Source organism: Cydia splendana, chromosome 21 (assembly GCF_910591565.1).
Source record: "Cydia splendana chromosome 21, ilCydSple1.2, whole genome shotgun sequence".
In the NCBI taxonomy this organism is placed as follows: Eukaryota; Metazoa; Arthropoda; class Insecta; order Lepidoptera; family Tortricidae; genus Cydia; species Cydia splendana.
In genome coordinates, this window is record NC_085980.1 from 4387343 (window position 1) to 4410093 (window position 22751).

Below are 22751 nucleotides of genomic sequence, written 5' to 3' on the forward strand. Positions count from 1 at the left end.
GAAGCACTATCTTATGGGTCATTTTCAGAACGCGATTTTTTGTGTCCGAGATGAAAATCGGAAGGTAGCATCAGATAATACCTACATACCATTTTTTTTTCATAAATAAGTCCACGCCGCGGTCAACATGAATTCACTGATTAATTTGTTTTTAGGGTACACTTAAAAATACTTAAAGCCTCAAATTACTACTCCCGTGCCCTGTCCGGAATCTGTTTTTGAGTATAATGAAAATTCCTACTAAAAACTGTACATTAGTATCACTTGTTGAATATTAAATACTTAAACTAGATGATATTTACTATCAATAAGCATATAAAACATTAACTTCTTTGTGGTAAATAACTGATCGATGATTAAATTTTGTCCGAGCTCGAGAGTAATTTTTGTTGAAAATTTTCAAAGCCAATCATCATCGCGGGTGAAGCCTTGACTTGTACTGCACTTCCCTTTTCTTGTTCTGTCATGTGCTCATATGTCTTCTAACAGATAATATAGGTACGATTTTGACAAGCCACTGAAGTTTCTAGAAATTTACGACAGAACAATGAAAACGGGTAGGGCGACAATTTTTATCTAATTTCCATGGCCACAATAATATTTTTTTTCTGTGGCCGCAATAATGTATATAATTGAAACATCTTTTCGTTAATGAGCACTAGTGTGACATAGCCCATTTGTATCTTAATATTGAGGATAACATATAATTTCTGTAATATGCGAATTAGATTTTAGGCGATTTTATTTCTTACGAAATCCATGCCTCGTTTTCTAGGCACGGTAATTAGAAATCATTATTTATTTTAATTATTAAACGCTATTACTATGGACGTTATATGTCTTTTAGCGTTATTTAGGTCATATATCGTGGAACAATTACAACTGGGCCATATATTATGCGAATTTTAATGAATACATAATAAATATCGCTTTTTTATTAGTTCGCTGCGAATCCACGAATGCTAACAAATTCTATCGTTAAAGCTTACGATTCTAATACCCAGACTCATTAAAAAACCAAAACAATCTATGTTATTCATAAATATTAGTAATATACTACTTTTAAACAAACACTTAAGCTACTGAGCTTAAGTGTTGCTAAAGTATGAATTGCTTCTATTCTCAAAATGACGACTTTTCTCATGATGGTAAAATTTCAAAAACTTTACATATTTTTGTAAGTATCGCATATTGTCACTTCCAAAATGAAAGTTTCCTTTATACTCTGTCAAAGTTTTCTGAACTTTACCATCTTTTAGAAAACTGATAGAGATTAAATATTTGTTGACTAACTTTTACCATCCAAGTGGATGCAAGTGCAAGTGGGACTGGACGGGACACGTTTGCCGTATGCCGGATGACTTGTGGGCTAAAACAACAACCAATTGGGTCCCACATCAAACCCGGGGTCGCGGTAAACCTTGAAGGCGTTGGCGAGATGACCTTGACGCCTTTGACAGGAACTGGTGGGAGACGGATCAAGACCGGGATACGTGGAAAGGGAGAAGGGAGGCCTTTGCCCAACAGTGGGACACTCTAGGCTCATATAAATAAAAATAAATAAATAAACTTACCATCCAAACATAGGCGGGCAAGTAACAGCCATAGCCGAGATCCAAACAAAGAAGATCATGGTCAGCGCCAGCTTCTTGGATCTTCTTCTTCTAGAATACGACAGCGGCCTCGTGACGGCCAAGTAGCGATCCACGCTGATGGCGCAGAGGGAGAGGATGGACGCGGTGCAGAGGAGGATGTCCAGGCTTATCCAGATGTCGCAGAGGATCCAGCCGAGTTCCCATTTGCCTGTAACAAGTTGTGTTGTCTAGAGTTCTTTTGTTTATTTTTCAAGCTGAGCCAGTTGGAGACACAATACAATAGAGAGTATTACTGCAATGTTCTACCGCCAGAGTGCAGCACTAGCTCCTGTAGTAAACCATAGAGTAACTTATACATACTGTGCCTTAAACTGTTTTTTGACAAGTTTTCACAGACAATAAAATATGACATTGATGCATCAAGGCGGTTTGTTAACAAGGGCCTACCGGGAAACGCGAAAATCGACATTTAGTTATCTGCCTCTTTTTCGCTCGAATATGCAAGAGTGATAGAGAGGTTAGATAATGAAATTTTATTTTATTGTTTCGCGGTAGACCCCCAGATTGTGACGGATAGTGGTAGTGGCGCCTCCTACGCAGAGTTTCGCGTAATATTCCCTATTACGCGACAATAGTAGTATTAGTGACAATATACTCTATAGGGAGCGTGCATAAACTGTAGGGGGCAGCGCAGGAGCCCCCTGTTTATTGCCGCGAAGTGTAAATGTCAAGTTTATGCTTTCAACGTAGCCCACAAGATGGCAGAATCTATGCTCAAGAAAGCGTACGTGAATTGTAGAGGGCAACACTTGTTTTGGGGTGAAGTGTCAATGTATAGTTTATGTTTCCGATTCAAGCCTCAATCTTGTGGCCTGAATCGTGCGCGATGGCAGACCCTCCAACGCGCACAGTTTAATTAGGTTTTATTGACTTTAGATTGATTGATTTAATATCCTAGATATAATTTAATTCCATTTTCACGTGATGTCACTTTATTGCGGCCCGCAGTATGCGCCGGTCAATCACCGTCAACGCAAGCTCCTGATGGAACTCCTCGGTACGGAGTGAAACATGTCGAGCGTTTTTCGAATGACGTGAGTGACCCGTTCTTAATATATTTATATTGTTGTGAGCAGGGACCGGAACCGGTTACCTTAACCGGGGTTTATCATAGGGTTATTTTAGAAGTGGTTATAAAAACCCCTACCATAACGGTAACCGTCTGATAAGGTAACACTTTGATTCGGTAACCGTATCAGATCGAGTTAACCTCGGTTACCGGTAACCGAAATAAAAACCCAGTCGATTCAGTTACCTCATAATAAGGTTTTGAACCAGTTCAAACGATTGTAATCTTTACGCACACTTAAATTGAACTTATTATTGAATAACCGTGGTTGGCATGGGCGGTCTATTAAGTCTCCAGCACAAACATGTTTCTTTGTCGGTAACTTCGCTTATTGTCAATTCAAACAATATTGTACTTTGACTCCTTAAGCTAAAATTGAAAACATTATTGGGCGATTACAGTATTATTTTGGAGCGACAGCCGCAGCGCGGCCATTCCTTTGTTTATCTTTATACGTTTATACCTGTGTGTTCCTATTGTTTTTGTTCATTTCGGAGCAATTCTAGTTTGGATTTTTTAGAAAAGGGCTTCCTGCAAGTAAACACCATCCTATCCTAGCAATATCTGTTATTGTTTAGTTATATTTTTAATGCTACTTAGATATTATTTTTCTATTTTCGGGTTCAAACTTGGTATGTACCTACAGATTAAAGACTGATTTAAGGAAAAAAAATTAACCTAACTAGTAATTTTACTGGTAGTTATAGTTTATCTTTAGATAGAGTGATTAAAAAAATCACGTTGTGATAAAGATACATGCGTTAGCGGATTGTGGTAGTGTGGTAGATATTTAACCATTGTTGACAAATGACATAATACCTAGTTATTATGAGCTTATTTTATAATAAGCAATTACGTTTAAACGTTTTCAGATGCGGTAAGTTGTGTCAGCTAAAAGTCGTAATTTACCTTGTTTTGCTTAATGCAGCGAGCAGAAAATATATATATCATCTATAGCAGTGATAACCTTATTTTAATACTTCAAATCTTTCATTAATACCAGAATTCATTATATTTATTAAGTATCTGTAACATTGGAAAGGTGAAATAATTTTGATTAAATTAAATAGATACATACTTAGTAAGCAGTGTTGGGCATTCAAGAATAAAATCATTATTTGAATAAGAATTCCTAAGAATAAAATCATGTTGATTTATTCCTGTCAAAATTATTCAAATAAAAAAAATAATAAGAATAATCTCATTCTTAATCAAGTAAATGTAATCATGATTTTATATTCTTAATAATATTCCTGGATTAAAATGTAGTCTGGGTGCCGTATAGATAGAAGTAAATAATAATAGTTGTCTAATTTATACCTAATTTTATTCAATAAAATCTTAAGAATTTAATTTACTGCCGCATAGTCTTTGTATTGGTCGATACCCGTATTGCTTTTAATCTGATAACTAAATCATCAGGTACAATTCAGCTGATCTGCTCGGATGGTGGATAGCGAAACACTTCAATGGCTCACTGTGCCTAATTTAATGTAAAAAAATAAAATACCGGCCAAGTGAGAGTCGGACTCGCGCAGGAAGGGTTCTGTACCATTACGCAAAAAACAGCAAATAAATCATGTTTGTTGTATGGGAGCCCAACTTATATATTTATAATATTCTGTTTTTAGTATTTGTTGTAATAGGGGCAACAGCAATACATAATCTGTGAAAATGTCAACTGCCTAGCTATCACGGTTCATGAGATACAGCTTAGTGACAGGCAGACGGACAGCCGAGTCTTAGTAATAGGATCCCGTTTTTACCCTTTGGGTACGGAACCCTAAAAAATATGTTTTTAAAGGTATGATAAGGGATAGCTCGATATGGTGTATTCCTATTTCTCTCCGCCGGGCACAGATGGGAATAGGCACTTCATTTAAATCATTCCCATATGTCCCCACCTCATGTATCGCGGCGGTCACGTTGGGCAGGAACAAATGGGGAAAGTATTCATGATTTTTTGTTTTCGAATTATGTTTAGTATGTAGTTTCAGTGTCCGAGTTACTACCGAGACTCATTGTATTTTTAAAAGTTCAGCTGATATTTAAAATTTGTACTCATTATTAGACGGAAATGAATAGGTATTAATATCGTTTGACACACCGCCTACCGCACGTGTTTAGCAAATGCTGACAAAAAATTCACCACGCCACGACTTAATCTTATTGTTATTGCCAATGAGTAATAAATGACGGTCTCAAGTGGAAACACAGCAAATAATACAATACAATTCATGCTGCGATCTGCGACATTCTGCAAATCTAGTGATAAGCGTAGGACTATTTTCTTACCTGCTGTAATTTGCTATCTCATTCACTTTCCGTAGGTGTGAAAGAGATAGCATACGTAAAGACCTCAAGGCTGATAAGAATAATAAACAAAATACATACTTAATTGGCAAAGGAATATACATTGAACCATCATAATTATAATTTCGCAGTTTACTTTATATGTAGTTTCATTATCAAATTATCATCGCCGTTTCGAAGGCTCCAAAAAAATCACTATCACAATATAATCTTTTACGCTAAAAAAAATTCAAATCAATCCGACCGTTGAAAAGAGGGGTGAAATTCATTTTACTAACTTTATACATTGTACTACAAAAGTTAAATTAATTGAGTATAACATTCTAATTTAATAAGACGTTATTTAGAATAAGCCTACATCAGGAATAAATATTCCGTTTTTTATTTTTCATTTAAATAAAAGTGACATGATTTATTAACTTTCATTTTATTTTAAAATAACGAGTGCAAGAATTATTCTAATTCAAATCGATTGGATTAAGAATAAAATTTCTGTGTTTATTCTTCTTCGTATTCAAGTAAATTTTAGCCCAACTTAGTATGCTTTCTTCTACAATTCACGGGATTTTTTTTAAACCCGAAAGAGTAAAAGGAAATAGGTAGTAGTAGGTAGTAATGTATGTAGTATTTTTTTAGACTCCGCTGTCCGTCTGTCTGTCACCAGGCTGTATCTCATGAACCGTGATAGGGGCTGTCCATAAATTACGTCATCGATTTATGGCGATTTTTGACCCCCCCCCCCCTATAATCATCCAAAAATCATGCACCAAATGACCCCATTTCCTCCTACTTCATGCTACCGTCATCCGATGTCCAGACCCCCCCCCCTAATTTGAAATGACGTAATTTATGAATAGCCCCATAGCTAGGCAGTTGAAATTTTCATAGATTATGTATTTCTGTTGCTGCTGTTACAACAAATACTAAAAACAGAATATAATAAATATATTAAATAAAAACAAATATATAAAAAAAAAAAAAACAAAACAAAAAAAAAATAAACAAAATAAACAAAATAAACAAAATAAACAAAATAAACAAAATAAACAAAATAAACAAAATAAACAAAATAAACAAAATAAACAAAATAAACAAAATAAACAAAATAAACAAAATAAACAAAATAAACAAAATAAACAAAATAAATAATGTAAACTACATTAATAAAATGAATATTATTGATAAAATAAATAACATTAATAAAATAAATAATATTAATAAAATAAATGAATTATAGTAAATAAATAAAAAAGTAAAAAAAAACTAAATTAAGAAAATTAACAAAGTTAACAATTAATAAATTAACTTTTTTTTTTGTATTTTACTGACGGCACATCACTAAATACGGATGTAGCAAACCTATAAGCAACCGATTATAAAGGTTACCATAACTGAATAAAAACCTGTTAAAAACCCCTAACAAAAACCCTATCGCGATGGGGTTTTGAGATTAACTCGGTTAAAGGTTAGGGTTACCGTTTCAATAAGCTTACCATTACAATCAGGTAACAGCATGATAGGGTTACCGAATGATACGGTAACCGAATCGATTGGGTTACCGAATGGATAGGATTAAGCGTAAAGAGGGGTTTTCCGGTCCTTGGTTGTGAGTTTGGAAGTTTTGTTATTAAAGATGTCACTTAAATTTAAATACAATAGTATATACATACTAGATCATAAGTATTTCATTCACCGTATATTTTTAAGTACTTATTTAGTGAAAAATATTAAGTATTACAACTCAATACACAATTAATGTACTATACCGGGTGTGGCCTGTAACATGAGCAAAAAATTAAACTGTAGGCTGTACTCCTCATACTGACCAACATTTGTTCAGCGACTTTTGAAAATAAATTGTGGTTTGATTTTTATTACACTTTAAAGTTTATTCTAAGACGCAATGTATTGCGAATTTTGTTATGTTTAAGGCGTGACAAGCAACGTCAATCACAATAATATGGCGTGGCGATGGCGTCCATTGAAGATAATATTTATTTTGTATGAAAAATAGGGAGTCTAAATACTTCATAATTTTTCAAAGTTGTTGAACAAAAGTGTCACCGTTTGAGGAGTACAATCTATGTTTTAATTCTTTGCTCGTGTTACAGGCCATACCGTGTATACCTACTCAGACATGTTTCGCTCCCCTGTAATGGCTCCTCTACACGATGGGCCAACGCCGGCCACTCCAAGGGATGCAGCAATGCGGTAGAATGAGATAGCAATATCACTTGCTCCCACTAACGCATAAATGCGTCCCTTGGAGTGGCCGGCGTTGGCCCATCGTGTAGAGGAGCCATAAAACTTTGCTAAAGTAAATTCTTGTTATTGTAAAGAAAGCGAAATAAAATCTAAAAACTTGACCCTGCCCTTATTTATTAGTAAAATAAGCTCTCTAAAAGCCTCAGAAAAACCTATATTAACTTCGCTTTCGAGCTCAGACATTCAACTCAATCAAAGCAATACTGACCTCAGAATACAGTTATTTGTTACTGGTTTAAAGGTCAGAATATAATGGTTCCTTGCTTTTCACGAATAAAAGCTTGAGTACCAATAAAATCTCAACGTTATCATAATTCGATTATCGGTACCACTCAAAGGTTTTGAGAACTCTCCAAAGAGCCTCTTGAATTGGTAGATTTTACATCTGCTTTTTTAAAAGCGTTAATAATGGTAGTAGCCTAAATTGAAGGATTTCTATTAAGTTTACTTACGAGGAATTTGTAAGTAATTTACTTCAATAATTAGGTTATATTATTGTTTACTTCTTTTCGATATTTTAAGTTTACTGGGTTAAGGTTGACTGGTGGCATTAAGTTCGCCTTTTTTACATTAAGTTGCCCTTTTGTGCAATAAAATTTAAATATTATATTATAATATAAATAATTAAATAAATGTTGGTTGTAATTTAAGGACATTTTTTATTATTGGTTTATGCGGGGTTAGAAAGCCGTTTTATTTTTAAACCATTTTCGTTCGTTCACCCGGTAAGGAAGTGGATTTCGTTTCCGTTTGCGGTTACCGGTTCAATAACAATTTATAACAAATTCGTTAGTTTTTAGGATTCCGTACCCAAAGGATAAAAACGGGACCCTATTACTAAGATTCCACTGTTCGTCTGTCCTTCTGTTCGTCGGTACGTCTGTCTGTCACCACACCAGGCTGTATCTCATGAATCGTGATAGCTAGACAGTTGAAATTTTCACAGGTGGTATATTTCTGTTGCCGCTATAAACACAAATACTAAAAAGTACGGAAGCCTCGGTGGGAGAGTCCGACTAGCATTAGTCCGGTTTTTTTTCGTTTTTGTGGAACTAAATTAACCGGTTACATAGAACATATCGTTACAATACAAGCAAAATAGAACGAGAAAGTATTGCTATTTTTTCACGTATGAAACCGAGTTTTTGAAATTGAAATTGAATTTATTTCAGGTCTTTCGGCCCATATTCTGTTAGTCTGTGCTTAAAATATGTTAGTTGAGTACATAAATTGCAAAATCAATAAATTAAATCACCGAGAGTCTTGAGTTAAACCGGTATTATATCGTTCCCGCGTATTTAACATAGTATATACTTTTCTCTCTTCTTACCGATAAGGAAAAAGAGAATTACTATGACGTATATTAAGGTAATACTTCGCAAAATAATATATGGCTTAGGGATGAAAAAACACCTTGAATACTTTATCCGTAGCATATGATATGAGTCACTGACAATGTCAAAACTGACATACCTATGCGCTAACGTCTACATAATTTTCTTTCTATACATCTCGCTCGCACTAATATGCGTATACAAGCGAGATGCATATAAAGTAAGTTACTTTTTGGTATGTTAGTGCCAAACTGGTGGAAGGCACACTTAACTTTGCTAAGTCACGTTTTCCTAAACTAATTAGTAATTACGAACTAAACTTACCCAATCTCTAGGATACTATCTATACGACTTAGAACAAACAAGAAGCAACTAGTTAGCAACAGCGCAATCAAGTCAGAACAACGAACAAGCTAAGTTTGCCGGCCGTGATAACTGAAATACAAAGGGGCTTGCTAATCCGACGGATACTAGTGGCGCGATTCGGGAAATGAATTGGAGATTCACTAGATATGAAATAGTAAAGATATGTGACGTTCCACGGCAAAAGGTACCTTATGGCGGCTGGCCCTTACGTCGCATAGCGTAAGCGCCAATCGCCATAAGGTACATTTTGCCGTGGAACGTCACATATCTTTACTATTTCATATCTAGTGAATCTTTCATTCATTTCCCGAATCGCGGCGCCAGCCGCCATAAGGTACCTTTTGTCGTGGAACGTCACATATCTTTACTATTTCATATCTAGTGAATCTCCAATTCATTTCCCGAATCGCGCCACTAGTATCCGTCGGATTGGCAAGCCCATTGGGGGCTGAATAGGTTGATTCAAACTTACTGTCAAGGCCTTTGATTCAGGGATCGGAACCGGTTTTTTGCAAAAACTTCGAAATAACCATATTTTTCGAATTATTTAAAACTCGAAACGTAGGACTCCGTTGTGTATTTAGGTTACGACTTCGTATTATTAGATTGCCCAATTAGGAATGAAATAATTAATAAAGAACGAAAAAATACCGATTTCGTTGTCATATAAAAACCGGTATCCAATCCCTGCTTTGATGGTTCAGGCGGAGTATGTCACTTTCTTAGGACGTCACATTCTGAGGACGTCACATTCTGAGTTCGTCACTTTCTGAGTACGTCACTTTCTGAGAACGCCACTTTCTGAGGACGTCACTTTCTGAGTTCGTCACTTTCTGAGTACGTCACTTTCTGAGAACGCCACTTTCTGAGTACGTCACTTTCTGAGTACGTCACTTTCTGAGAACGCCACTTTCTGAGTACGTCACTTTCTGAGGACGTCACTTTCTGAGAACGCCACTTTCTGAGGACGTCACTTTCTGAGTACGTCGCGTTTTTTAGCATAGGTACGATTTAACAGTATAATATACCTGCACGAAAAATGTATACTGCCAGCAACCAGATTAGCTGTTCGACATACGGTCGCTTTTATATCCTACATACCAATACCAATCTCTGTTTGCCTTACGCCTGACTGGTAGAGAATTCCATTTGGCAAAACGTCCTATGTTTCGTGCAATAAAGTGAAAATAGAGAAATAAATAATAAAAAAACAATCTAATTATGTTTAATTCAGAATACTTAGAAACTACAAGCACCAAAACATTTAGCCACAGATTGGAGTTAGGCCGGCAACAGCTTCGATTCAATACACATAAATGTTTCGCACAGTAGGAACCATGATTTTATCATTCGCCGCTGTGATTAGCTGGTGAAGGTATCACGGCAAGCTCGCTGACACCAGTAGAAGGTCATTCCCACATATTTACATTTAAACGGACTGCCGCTCCTTTCGTGACAATATATTCTTCAACATACCGCGTCTTCTGTCATGTCTCCATACACTCACGTCTTTTTTTCTGATGATGGTGTAAATTTTGGATATCTGCGTATAAAAATCAGCTCTTGCAGTTTTGGTTCAGACAATATTTCTTCTCGTGTCACCTGTGGAGAATAGGCGTCAAAGGATTTTTTCTTCATATCGGAACGGCATATTCAGAATATATGTTCAGCCATCAATCACTTCTGCGTATGGATCACTCCCATACTCTCATAGTTCTCATGTTCTGCATATATTTAATGTAATTAATTTGTTTGTTTTCTTCCTATATAGGTTACACGATGAATTTTTAAATTAATATTACATTGTACTTTTAGCCTGACCATAAAAATCTATCATGTCGCCGATTTGACATCGCTGATTTTTTTCTATTTAAAATCCGAAACTACAAAAAGGTTATAAAATTTGTCAAAGGACTGTCTCATTTCAAACATAGACAGAGATAAACATACTATCTTTGTCTTACACTAGTACTAGCACCCAAAAGAAAAGGATGAGTGTAGTTTTTATTGTTCTTATTTAATGACAAATTTGTTTGACCACTTACAGTCCGTTAACTCTCAGAATGAACTTCGTTTTTCGGGTAAAATCGGACGTATTCGCGTAATAGAAAATGACAGCGTCGTACTGATTTAGTTGCAACTTGCAATCCAACACTCAAAACTATACAGGGTGGTCTATACCACGACGTCCAAATTTTTTTTTAGATTCCTCAATTCAATTATAGAATATGTATGTTACCCGGTTTTTCGTAGTTTACGAGTTATAAATTTTTGAACTTTTAACTTTTGTTAAGAAATTCCGGGCCGAACCAATTAATTTATTTAAAAAAACTATTGAACTTTTTTGCATGTTTCTTTTTATAACATAATCCTTTACAAACGACGCAGTTGCTATAAAAAATCAGCATCCTCACTTGGCTGCGAGTTGAAAAAAAAGACAAAAGTCAAAGTTTTACGTTCAAGCAGGTAAAGTTTAGATTTTACCTAATTTAAAAAAAACAAGCGAGTTCAACGACTTTTGGTTATTTTAGAAACTGCTAGTCCCTAAGTTTTTTTTAAAGGTAAAAAAAAGTGACAATTGTCATAATTTGACAGAGTCACCGGTCAAAGGAATCGAGGTGGAAAGTTCCCAAATTAGTAATCTGATAGCCCACGTAGTGAAGAATCTAAAAATAAAAACAATGGGTTGCACTCCGGGAGTGCCGGCAGAAGTGAAAACTCAATGACATTGTAACATTTTTTCGATCAGGCCACGTGTCCGTCTTACGTCTTACGAATCTTACGGTCACGTGACCTGTCGCGAGTTTAACATTTTTTCCCCATCACAAAAAGTGCACAGCGCCGCTAAAGAAGTTTTCACTTAAAAATTTTGGACATCGAGGTTTGTACCACCCTGTATAGAGTAGTTAATAATACCACCATAACTAGTAGGTAAATATTTAAATTCATATTAAAATATGTGACTTTTAAGTACTGTGTAATTATTTACAAATTTAATTTAAAAAAATTGTTTTAATTTATTTTTTTATGTTAAAGTAAATTTTAATTAAAACTAGAGATAAAATAAAAAAAACACAAACTATAAAAAATATACTTACCTACAAAAAAATATGTGACTGTTATTATTACCACTCTGTATAATTTCAGCCAGAAGTTGTAAATGACGGTGTGACGTTCTGCTTTCAAATTCTGATTCTATTTTATTTAGATTATGTCAAAAAGTCAAATCGCAATATAGTCATCAACCAAATATTAAGCATAACGTCATTAAATTAGGGCTTGTTTTACATTGAGACCATAGGTATCCCTTACTTTTGGCGAGTGAGTAAGAAAGCAGAACAGCAGTATCACCTTCGCGTGTTACCGCCGATACCCGATGTATCTTTCTAAAATCCGAAGGTCATTCTGAGAGTTAACGGACTGTAGATAATATGTTGCGCTAGCTTCGACCCGCGTCTTCATCTGCTTGGAAATATGATGATGATGATGATATCGTACCTATGCTAAAAAACGTGACGTACTCAGAAAGTGACGTCCTCAGAAAGTGGCGCTCTCAGAAAGTGACATCCTCAGAAAGTGACGTACTCAGAAAGTGGCGTTCTCAGAAAGTGACGTACTCAGAAAGTGACGAACTCAGAAAGTGACGTACTCAGAAAGTGACGAACTCAGAAAGCGACGTCCTCAGAAAGTGGCGTTCTCATAAAGTGACGTACTCAGAAAGTGACGAACTCAGAATGTGACGTCCTCAGAATGTGACGTCCTAAGAAAGTGACATACTCCGCCTGAACCGCTTTGATTACTGTACCACTAGTGTAAATTTAATTCGATAGCGTACTAGTTAATAGTCATTTATACAATAAAAAATAAAGATGTCTAATATTGATTTTAAAATAGGCAACTTGATGGAAATCGGGGTTTGTTGACACCCCCGGTACTGACTAAAATACTAACTACGTTTTTATGGAGGCGATTTCTGGGCGGTTGTCCACTTTCGTGTTAAAAAGATATTTGTAGTATGAATATTTCACTTCTTCACTTTCTTCAGAAAGTGTACCTGTAACTAGTTTTAAGTTACCATTTCGATACTGAACTGTGACGCGGTGGGCAAAGTTAAGTTAAAGGGCAAAGATTTATACTTTTACGGTACCGCTTCCTGTTTTAGATACAACACGGAATGGTAGGGGAGCCCAAGAGGGGATTTTTGTGTTTACTCGAGCGCGTCAGATTAAGATATTATGAGTGATATCTTGGTACCCCGTGTAGTCTACCTTTACCCCTTTTAGCCATCTATGTTGAGCCCTTGGTTGGTGGGGGGTTGGTGGGGGGTTCAACAAATTGTTAAGCAGATTGTGGATTTGGTCATATTAGTCCAAATTAACGCTATAATTGTGCTATTACTAAATCTGATAATTATTTGCACGCATTTCCTTAATCTGACGATTACAATGTAAAATTAGGCGTCAAACTTGTGTTTATCAGATTAAGAAAATGCCTACAAATAAGGTGTTCTAGGGTGGATTTCAAAATCCAGCGAAAACTTATGGTTCGGTCTTTATAAAAAAAACTAGTAGGTTGTGCGAGTTGCAACTTTTTTATATGTTTTTAAGAACTATTATCTTCATGTTCCTTCAATTACCATCTCCAATAACTTAATTGTTTTTTTTGTATAAAATGTTTTATGTGTCTAAAATCATCACCGTCGACCGGAAAAATCAGAACCTTTTTGTTTGCAGTGAAAATTTTAGCATACCTATCGTACGATTGCGATTTTTCTTTTACTTATATCTTTTCCATGTTGTTGTTTAACACATGAAAAAATATGCAATAATTCCTTCACCGAGAAAGTACATTTAAAAATATTTAAAATTTTGTCACGAATATTCGTCAACACCGTCATGGTAATGTCAATGTGAGCTTATCTCGGTGTATGAACAACGAAATACCGCTAAAGGTCCTTGACCTATTTTTCACTTTAGTATAGAATGCCAAAAATGATTTCACTATAAAGTCACATCACTGAATCGTGAGAAATATTACGAACAAATTTGTAAAACGTAGTTTGTCACAACAGAGCATCATCACCGTTATGCTTTGGTTTAAAAAAGTTACAAATGATATATTAGAAATAATTACTGAAATGAATGGCAAACTACATGAAGTTTATTGTGTAGCATAGACATTAACTACTATTATTCGTATTCTAGAAATAAAAACAAGAAACTCTCAAATCGTCAACACCATACCCGTCATCACCGGGAAAAAATTACGACCGGTGATGATTTCATGTGTATGGTGATGACGGTTCTCAGAAACTTTTCTAGTTATTTTGCTATAATTCATTATGAAATTAAGCTGTATGTTTGAAATACGTTCTCTATGTCTTCTAACACTATATAATGTCTACCTTATAAATGTAGAATAAATGTAGAAGAAGATATAACTATTTTTTTCACACTAGAGGATGCTTAGTTTTTATTTAACATTTTGACTGAAGTAGGCAAAATTTAGGTCATTTAGAACTTAGAACATACACATGTTTTTTTTTTATAATCTAATAATGTAAATCGTGCAACTTAGAGTCTGTAATTGCATGTTAGTCGTGTTAAAACAAAGTATTTAAACAAGCAACATATATTAAGTTTTAAGCGACCATAGGCTACGGTACTGGCTCACTATCGTGATGGCTTTATGTTTTTTGGTAATATTATATTAATTGATGTATATAATTACAGCAATTAATAATTATACCATTGGGTAGTCACCGGACCCAATACCTAACATTTTGTAACTTATGACATGCATTACAAGTAGGGGTCTTGCAACTTATAAAACACTGATTATATATTAATGTTTAGCTATTAAACAACATATATATGGATTTAAATCATTATAGCTATTTTTTAAGTTAATTAATAAAACAACAAAAATACAAACTTGTGCAATGAATCAAACTATCAAAAAAAAGTAATATATCATAAAAATTAAGCTCATTGGTAAGCCAGTAATTTTATAATATGACATAAATACCAAGTTATGCAGTAGATAAAAGAAGATGCGGGTTTAAACTGATAATAAGAGTACAATATTGTTAATATGATTTAACATTGAAAAGATCCAAAAAAATAAATGAATACATAAATTGCCTATTTCGGAACATAAATTTTTTAAAATTATACAAAAAAAATACTTGTTATATATTTATTTATATGAATAAAATGTATTTTTTATAATTTTCTAAAAATAATTTATGTAGCTAGTCTTATGTTCAAAAACATGTTATTTGTAATGTTTATTAAAGTTCTAAAGTCTTACAATTAAAAAAAGTTTTGGTTTTTTTAATACGTTTTTAATACATATGTAAATTAGTTCCCAAATCGTCATTACCGTACATGCAGTGTCATTACCGTCTATAAAAGAGTCATTACCATACCATGGTTGTCATCACCATCTTGCGTTTTTATTTTCCGAAAGCGATAACTTCAAATATAAGCCACAAATGATTGTATAAATACCATACATATCCTCAATATACAGCCCCCCATTACTTTACCCAGCTAGAATCGTGTTAAATTAAACATTAAAAAAAAATATTTTTTTGTATGGTGAATTTTTTTGTGCTGAAATCCACCCTCTATTAAGTTATAGAAAAAATATAGCATTAACGTGGACAAAAACGACAAAACCCATAAACTGCTTAAACGATTTTTTGACCCTCCTCCAACCTCCCGAAATTTAATAAAAATTGTAGAAACTTTCCGGCGCGCTGGAAAAAAAAAACTTTATATAACTTTTTTCTTCTTATCATCTAATATTTCGATTCCAATAGGTCTGTACGACGCTCGAGGAAATCCCGATTTAGCATCGTGGGCTCCCCTACTAGATATCGGTTTCGAGAAAATGGGGTAAATAATAGGGGTTAAATAACAAAAGTGCTGCCAATTACACTGACAAGCCAACCCTATTGTAATTGATGATCGTTGGCAACTCACAAAAGATTGGTAATCCTTTCCATTGTGCACCGTCAAGGGTGTTCGGTATCGAGAATTTTCCAAAAAGTCGAGCAACGATTGCCGTTATAGAAAAGGAATTATTTATCTCTCCGATGGGTACAGTAACAATAGTTATTTGTTTTACAAGGGGGCAAAATTGTTTTGAAGTTGTTTTGAACCTCTCGTGCTTAATATTGATACCCGAGCAAGCGAAAGATTCCAGAATTGAACCACGAGCGAGGCAAGTAAAGCAAAATGAAAACATGAGCGTTGCGAGAGTTTCAATGCACGAGGGTTAAACAAATTTTGCCACTGAGTGAAACACAAATTTTTTCACCACACCAACACAAGGAAAATAGTAAGTGTAAATTATAAAACAAAATCAATTCAAATCGATTAAAAGTGAAACATATTAATTTATCATTTAAAAGTCAATTCTACCAGCATACATAAGAAAACAACTCAAAATTTGCGTTTGATTACTTTGGCTCCCATGTGAATAAAATGCAACTTTCTAATCAGTTTTAGAATAATCAACGGAGCCTTTACCAGCTGGTGTGGTGAAAAAAATATTAACTGGGTGTTCGAAATGATTTGAACACAACTTTACTATATATATTATAAACTGTAGGGCTAAGGGCTAAGATCGTCGGTTTTTTATCATCTGCCATCATGCCTGTCACGTTCCAATGCATTTCAATTTTGGAGCGCGTATAAACTATTTCTAGGTCCATGGGTTCCCAGCACGCACAAGTTTTTCGCAGAAATCGCGAAGCGTCTGGTTGACGTAACTGGTGACCGAAGAGCTGGCGGCTACCTCGCACAACGTATCAGCATCAGGCGTGGCTCACTCCGCGATTTCGTCGCTTTGCTACAGCCGCTACAGGTAGCTAAAAGTACATCCGTTAGGCCCCAATTTTGGGGTTCGCCATAAGCCGGGCGTGGCGCTGTCGCCACCTAGCGGCCATATCTGTGCTGATCGTAACAGACGCGTTTTGTTAGAGAGTGAGTCTTCTGTACCTATAGTACTATTATTTATTCTGTGTCAGCATTGCGATACAGCGAGGAAATACCGCCAGCATCCTTGGTACAATGCCTCAATTGACTATTTTAGAACTAAGCTATAGTTCGTTTTTTTAGCATTAGAAAGAAGGTAAGAGATCTTTTAATGATCGATGACATGTCTTTTAATTTAAAAACGCTTTTTAATAATTAGTAACTATTACTTATGAAAGCAGAAGAATATAAATGATCGTATTAGATTCATAATTGTTACATATATGCCGTGACTTATTTTTAAAACGTGTTCATCAATTAAAAGACACATTTCAAGATTGTTTACCTTTTTTCTAATGCTAAAAAAACGAACTATAATAGTTAATAATTTAGTTTTGTAGTACCACTGTATAAATATATCTTTTACCTATCCATAGTTATAATATAGGCCCCGTGCATGAACTATAGAGGGCAGCATAGGAGCCGTCAGATTTATGGCGCGAGGCGTAAATGTGTCGTTTATGCTTCCGATGTACCTCACAAGATGGGAGAACCTACGCACAAGGAAACCTACCGACGAAAACGGTAAGATAGTAGCACTTGTTTTGGCAATGTACATGTGCACAAATGTTTCCGATTCAGGCCACAAGATGGCAGAACGCGCACGGTCCCTATAATTCAATTGGACCGTAGTCCGTACAGTACCTAACTACATACCTACGCTCAAATCCGCTATTCTGACTTCCTTAATTGTGGTTGTTAAACGACATCCAAGAACTAAATTGAGCAAATTTCGATGCACAACCTCATCTAAAAGTACCAACTCGCTGAACTCAAATTATTGCCCCAATTTGTGAAACAATGTAGGAAGTTTAGCGTCTGGAGCTTGCAAGCTGCAACCGCAGCGGATTGTATGGAAGTTTTCTGGGTAAATAAAGGATAACTCACGCCTCATGCTGCATGCCCAACATAGAAAATTATAGCCAAGGAACTTAGAATCTTGTTACATTTTCAGTTGGGTTAAATTTCATTTGTTCGAAAATTTTACGAGATAAATGAAATGCTACCTACTTTGTTTTTAATTAAGGTTGACATTGCATCGAAACTGAGTGTAAATCCTAATATACATTAGGCGGCATGAGGCTAGACCGTCCGTGCCCGGGCCGGAGTGTCCGACGTCATTTTCTATGATGGCTGTTCGGTGATCACGTTGTGCAGTCCATAGAAAACGACGCCGGAAGCTCCGAACCGGCCTCGGCCTGGTCTAGCTTGAGTCATCCTTTATACGGTAGCAACATAGAGGTACCTACTTTGTTCACATAAAATTAAATTAAATTAAAATGACATGTCGGACGCCTCGGCCCGGGCACGGCCGGGTCTAGCGTCATTCTTAACTGCAACGTCCCCAGTAAATCCCTTGGGATAATTATATTTTCAGGAGCACAAGGACACACAACCGTTAGGAGTATTCATGTATTGCAAGAATGATCTTACATCTACCCGCGTTTATTGAGTAATCTTATCTACTTACATCTATATTATAATACCCAGACGGACAATCTATTATTTGAATTATATTTGGTAATTTACGTGAATGTAGGTACATCTAAGTTAAAACCAAATGAGCGGTTGCGCACTTAAATAAATAAGAATAGTACCTATTGAGTTCATATACATGCCCCATCTAGCAAGTAAGTAATCTTACAATTGCTTGGATCCTTTAAAATTATTTGTTTTTCCTAGTCTTAAAAAAAATTCTCTTAAATGCTGAATTAATTCAATCATTCAATCAATTAGGTATTAGGTACATCATTATGTAATTAAATTCAAGTTTTCGTTACAAATCAAATAGGTACCACATTAAAATACGATATTTGTTCATTAGATAATGACCAAAATTACCTTGCTCTCTTGTTCCTCTATAAATTGCACACCTTGAATTGTTTTTACAACCCCTTTGTTGCCCAACCATTGTCACACCCACCGCTGAACAGCTGCCAGGCGCCCGACTCAATTAATAATGATAGTGTGGCACACTAACAGAGGGATTTCGTTGCTCTATAAATTGCAAACCTATTTCCGTAGCTAGCTCTCCGTCTATCTTTAATGGCGTGTAGCTCACGTCCGTCCGACATCACTGAGCGGTGGAGGGAACATGGCGGCCGAGGCGCGAAATATAGTTTTGCACATTGTTGTCAAAATGAAGAAATAAAACCTATTGGCGTAACCGAATTTCTTACGGTATTACCCCAACACACCTTACACTGTTTTGTAAAGTCGGTTTTTATTTTTGTTATAAGGTGAAGTAACCGTTAACCGTTGGGGTAGGCGAGTTCTCGAGTGGAGACCGCGCATCGGCAAACGTAGCGTAGGACGCCCTCAGACTAGATGGAGCGATGCGACCTTCGCAAGGCAGCTGGCAAGAGCTGGATCAGAGTTGCCGCAAATCGTGCTCAATGGCGTGCAATAATAGGAGAGGCCTATGTCCAGCAGTGGACGAGAGTAGGCTGATGATGATGATGATGATGATGAAGTACCTATTTTATTGCGTCGTGCCTATGTGGATCGACAACATTACTTATTCATTGGCATTGACTTTCACTTAGCAAATAAACAAATCAATCAATATCAGTCATTCGCCCTTATAATATGTTTCAATGAAAGCAAAAATACCCTCACAATATATACAGGGTGGAAAGATAAGTCGGGCCCTGGAGGGAAACTATCTTAAATCCTTAAGCTGGCTCATTTTACTTAAAGGAGACATTCATTTATGTATTTTGAAAAAGAAACAAAACTGCATTCAAAGATTTTCTAAAACTCGCTTGCCTCGCCCGGGACTCGAACCGACTTAAAATTCCAAAAAATAAAAACTCGCAATGTTATTCTACTAGTCGATACAGTTAATGATAATGATAACATTTCTCCAAGAAACATTAGGTCTTACACTCGTCTGTCGTACAAAATGTCCATAATATCTAATATTTAGTACTCAAGATTTTTTTAGACAAGCCAAAATGAAGAAAAAACAGAAAAATCTTTATATGCAGTTTTGTTTCTTTTTAAAAATAAAGGAATGTCTCCTTTAAGTAAAATGAGCCAGCTTAAGGATTTAAGGTAGTTTCCCTCCAGGGCCCGACTTATCTTTCCACCCTGTAAGTATAATGCCATTGGGGAAAAGGGGACACAGATGTTTATTTTCGCGGAAATGATCCACGTGTTTATATATACATAACAGTTAATTGATTTGTTTCTTAGAGGGATGTATTTATTATTTACATAAACATATTAAATTTGAATAATATATCAAAGACACGTGCGAATCTTAGAGGTAAGTAGATAAAATGAATAATGATCATTTATTTACATATAAGATATATACTTACAGTGGTACTGCTAAACAATTGATAACTAGCTTAAATCTAAAATAGGCCCTTGAGGCATTGTACCAAGGATGCTGGCGGCATTTCCTCGCTGTATCACAATGCTGACACGTTGTGCGAGGTAGCCGCCAGCTCTTCGGTCACCAGTTACGTCAACCAGATCAGGTAAAATTAGATCTGGATTAGTTATGGATCTGGCGGCCTAGCCAAGGTGACAATCGCTATCGCTACGACAACGAAACGCTTTGTGTCTCTCTATCACTCTTCCATAATAGTGTGATAGTGACAGTTGCGTTTCGTTCGCTATGGAGCGATAGCGATTGGCATGTTGGCTACGCGGCTTGATATTAACATTACACTAACGTGTCAAAAGTAACGTTTATGGTTGAAGAAATCCAGTGGCGGATTTGCCCTAAGGCCAAGTAGGCCCGGGCCTAGGGCGGCAAGTTTTTTGGGGGCGGCAAATTGTGACAAAAAATTCGCTGATGATAACAAGAAATAACTCAAAATGTAGTCAGTATGATGGGTGCTGAGAAAGGCGCGGCTTCAGAGCCTGGGGCCTAGGGCGACAAAGACTGCAAATCCGCCACTGAAGAAATCCAGATCTAATTCATGTCATTAAAATCAGAATACGATTGCTTACTTTGGTTCTGTATGTAATAGTTACAAGTACGTAGCCAAATAGTGCATAATTATTTTCCATCGTATTTTCACGGAAACGTACGAACGTGCATGTCTTGCTATTTCAGTCAGTCTCGGTACAAACACTGCTGAGGTTGTCTGAACAAGCATGACAAATACGACGTTTCCGAGAAAATACGATGGAAACAATTATGCACCACATCTGTACCCTCAAACTCAAAGGTATGTGTTGTGTAATGAATGATAATATAAGTGATTTGAGAATATACATTAATGATTATAAATAGTAAGTCACTTATGGGATATATCCCAGTTTTACCCTTAATTAAAGCTTAAATTACCTACCAAAAGTTTGCTCAAACTGCAAAACAAGTGAAAGTGAAACACTGATTTAAACTTGCCCGATTTTTACAAGCTTTTATTTACTTTCACCTGTCCCGTTGTCTGTCGGTCTGTAATCAAATCTTTCAAGTTAAATTTGATCCACTTCCCGGTTTCCGATTGAACTGAAATTTTGCATACATACGTAAGTCGGGTGACAATGCAATATTATGGTGTCATCGAGCTGATCTGATGATGGAAGCAGGAGGTGGCCATAGAAACTCTGTGATAAAACAACGAAACCTAATTGTGTTAGGGGTTTTTTGAATTGTCTCGATGAGTATTAGTTGCCTGTGGGAAGAAAGGTACAGTCAGCGATAAAAGCTTGTACCAAAAATGAAAGTTTTGCCAAAAACTTTTACACATTACTAAATTGTACAACGGTACAACGCCGTCCTCGAAACGTCGGAAGTAAACCTTAAAACTTAAATACGCGATTAATTCCCGTTGTACAATTTAATAAAGTGAAAGTAACATTGTAGATTAAGCTACAGCTGATTAATTTTTATTTAATATAAACTTGTAGTGCTTTACTCAAACGAAAGCGTTGGAGGATTTGTTCAAGAGGAAATATGAGCGTTTCTTTTATTTTTTGCCATTTTATATATTGTGACCTTTGTGACTTTTGTGTTATTTCTAGTCAGGATCGCGAGCCCTTTTCATCCTTATAGGAGAAAAAAAGTGTCCTAAAATTTCCATACATTTTTCAAACCTTCCTTTTTGTTACAGCCATACAAAGTGTATGGGGAAATGGTAACACAATAGGAAAAAACTCTGAGACATTTTTTATCCCATTAGGATCGAAAGAGCTCGTAATTCTGAGTAGAAATAACACAAAAGTGGCAAAAAGGTCACAATAAATAAAAATGCCAAAAAATTAAAGAATCGCTCAAGTGGGGCTAAAATGGACCTCATTATATTTTACAGCCGGTAAACTTTTGGCTAACTTGTTTGGGTTACTAAACTAAGCTGATGGTCTGAACAATAAGCAGGGATCAAACTCCGGCTCGGACCAATGAGTTTTTGGGAACTTATATACGAAATATTTTTTGCTATTTCAGTGAAGGAAAACATCTTGAGGAAACCGGGCTAAGCTCAGAATTGAGGTCTCTTCAAAAAAGTATTACGTACCTCTATTAACCTATATACCAAATCTCGGTCTTTCCAAAGGTCGCAGGTTCAAGTCCTGTTGGAAGCGGTGATTTTCATTTTTCCTTGAATTGGTATCTTATTCCACTTTCGTAGTATAAATTCCATGACCTTTTCATCCCTTAAGGTATGATTTCCGTGATAAACACTACCATAGTAAAATTATGTCCTTCTCCGCGACTCAAATTATATCTATCTGGGAGACCGAG

At 35.8% G+C, this 22751-nt stretch overlaps 1 protein-coding gene across 1 annotated transcript in view; it reads right to left on the reverse strand.

The window, feature by feature from the left end:
* The window catches only part of LOC134801136 (probable G-protein coupled receptor No18), a 48369-nt gene that overhangs the window by 17267 nt on the left and 8351 nt on the right, over positions 1-22751 (reverse strand). The window contains exon 2 of the mRNA XM_063773675.1: positions 1575-1803. Coding sequence (XP_063629745.1) covers positions 1575-1803 — 229 coding nt within the window. The remainder of the gene's footprint in view (positions 1-1574; positions 1804-22751) is intronic.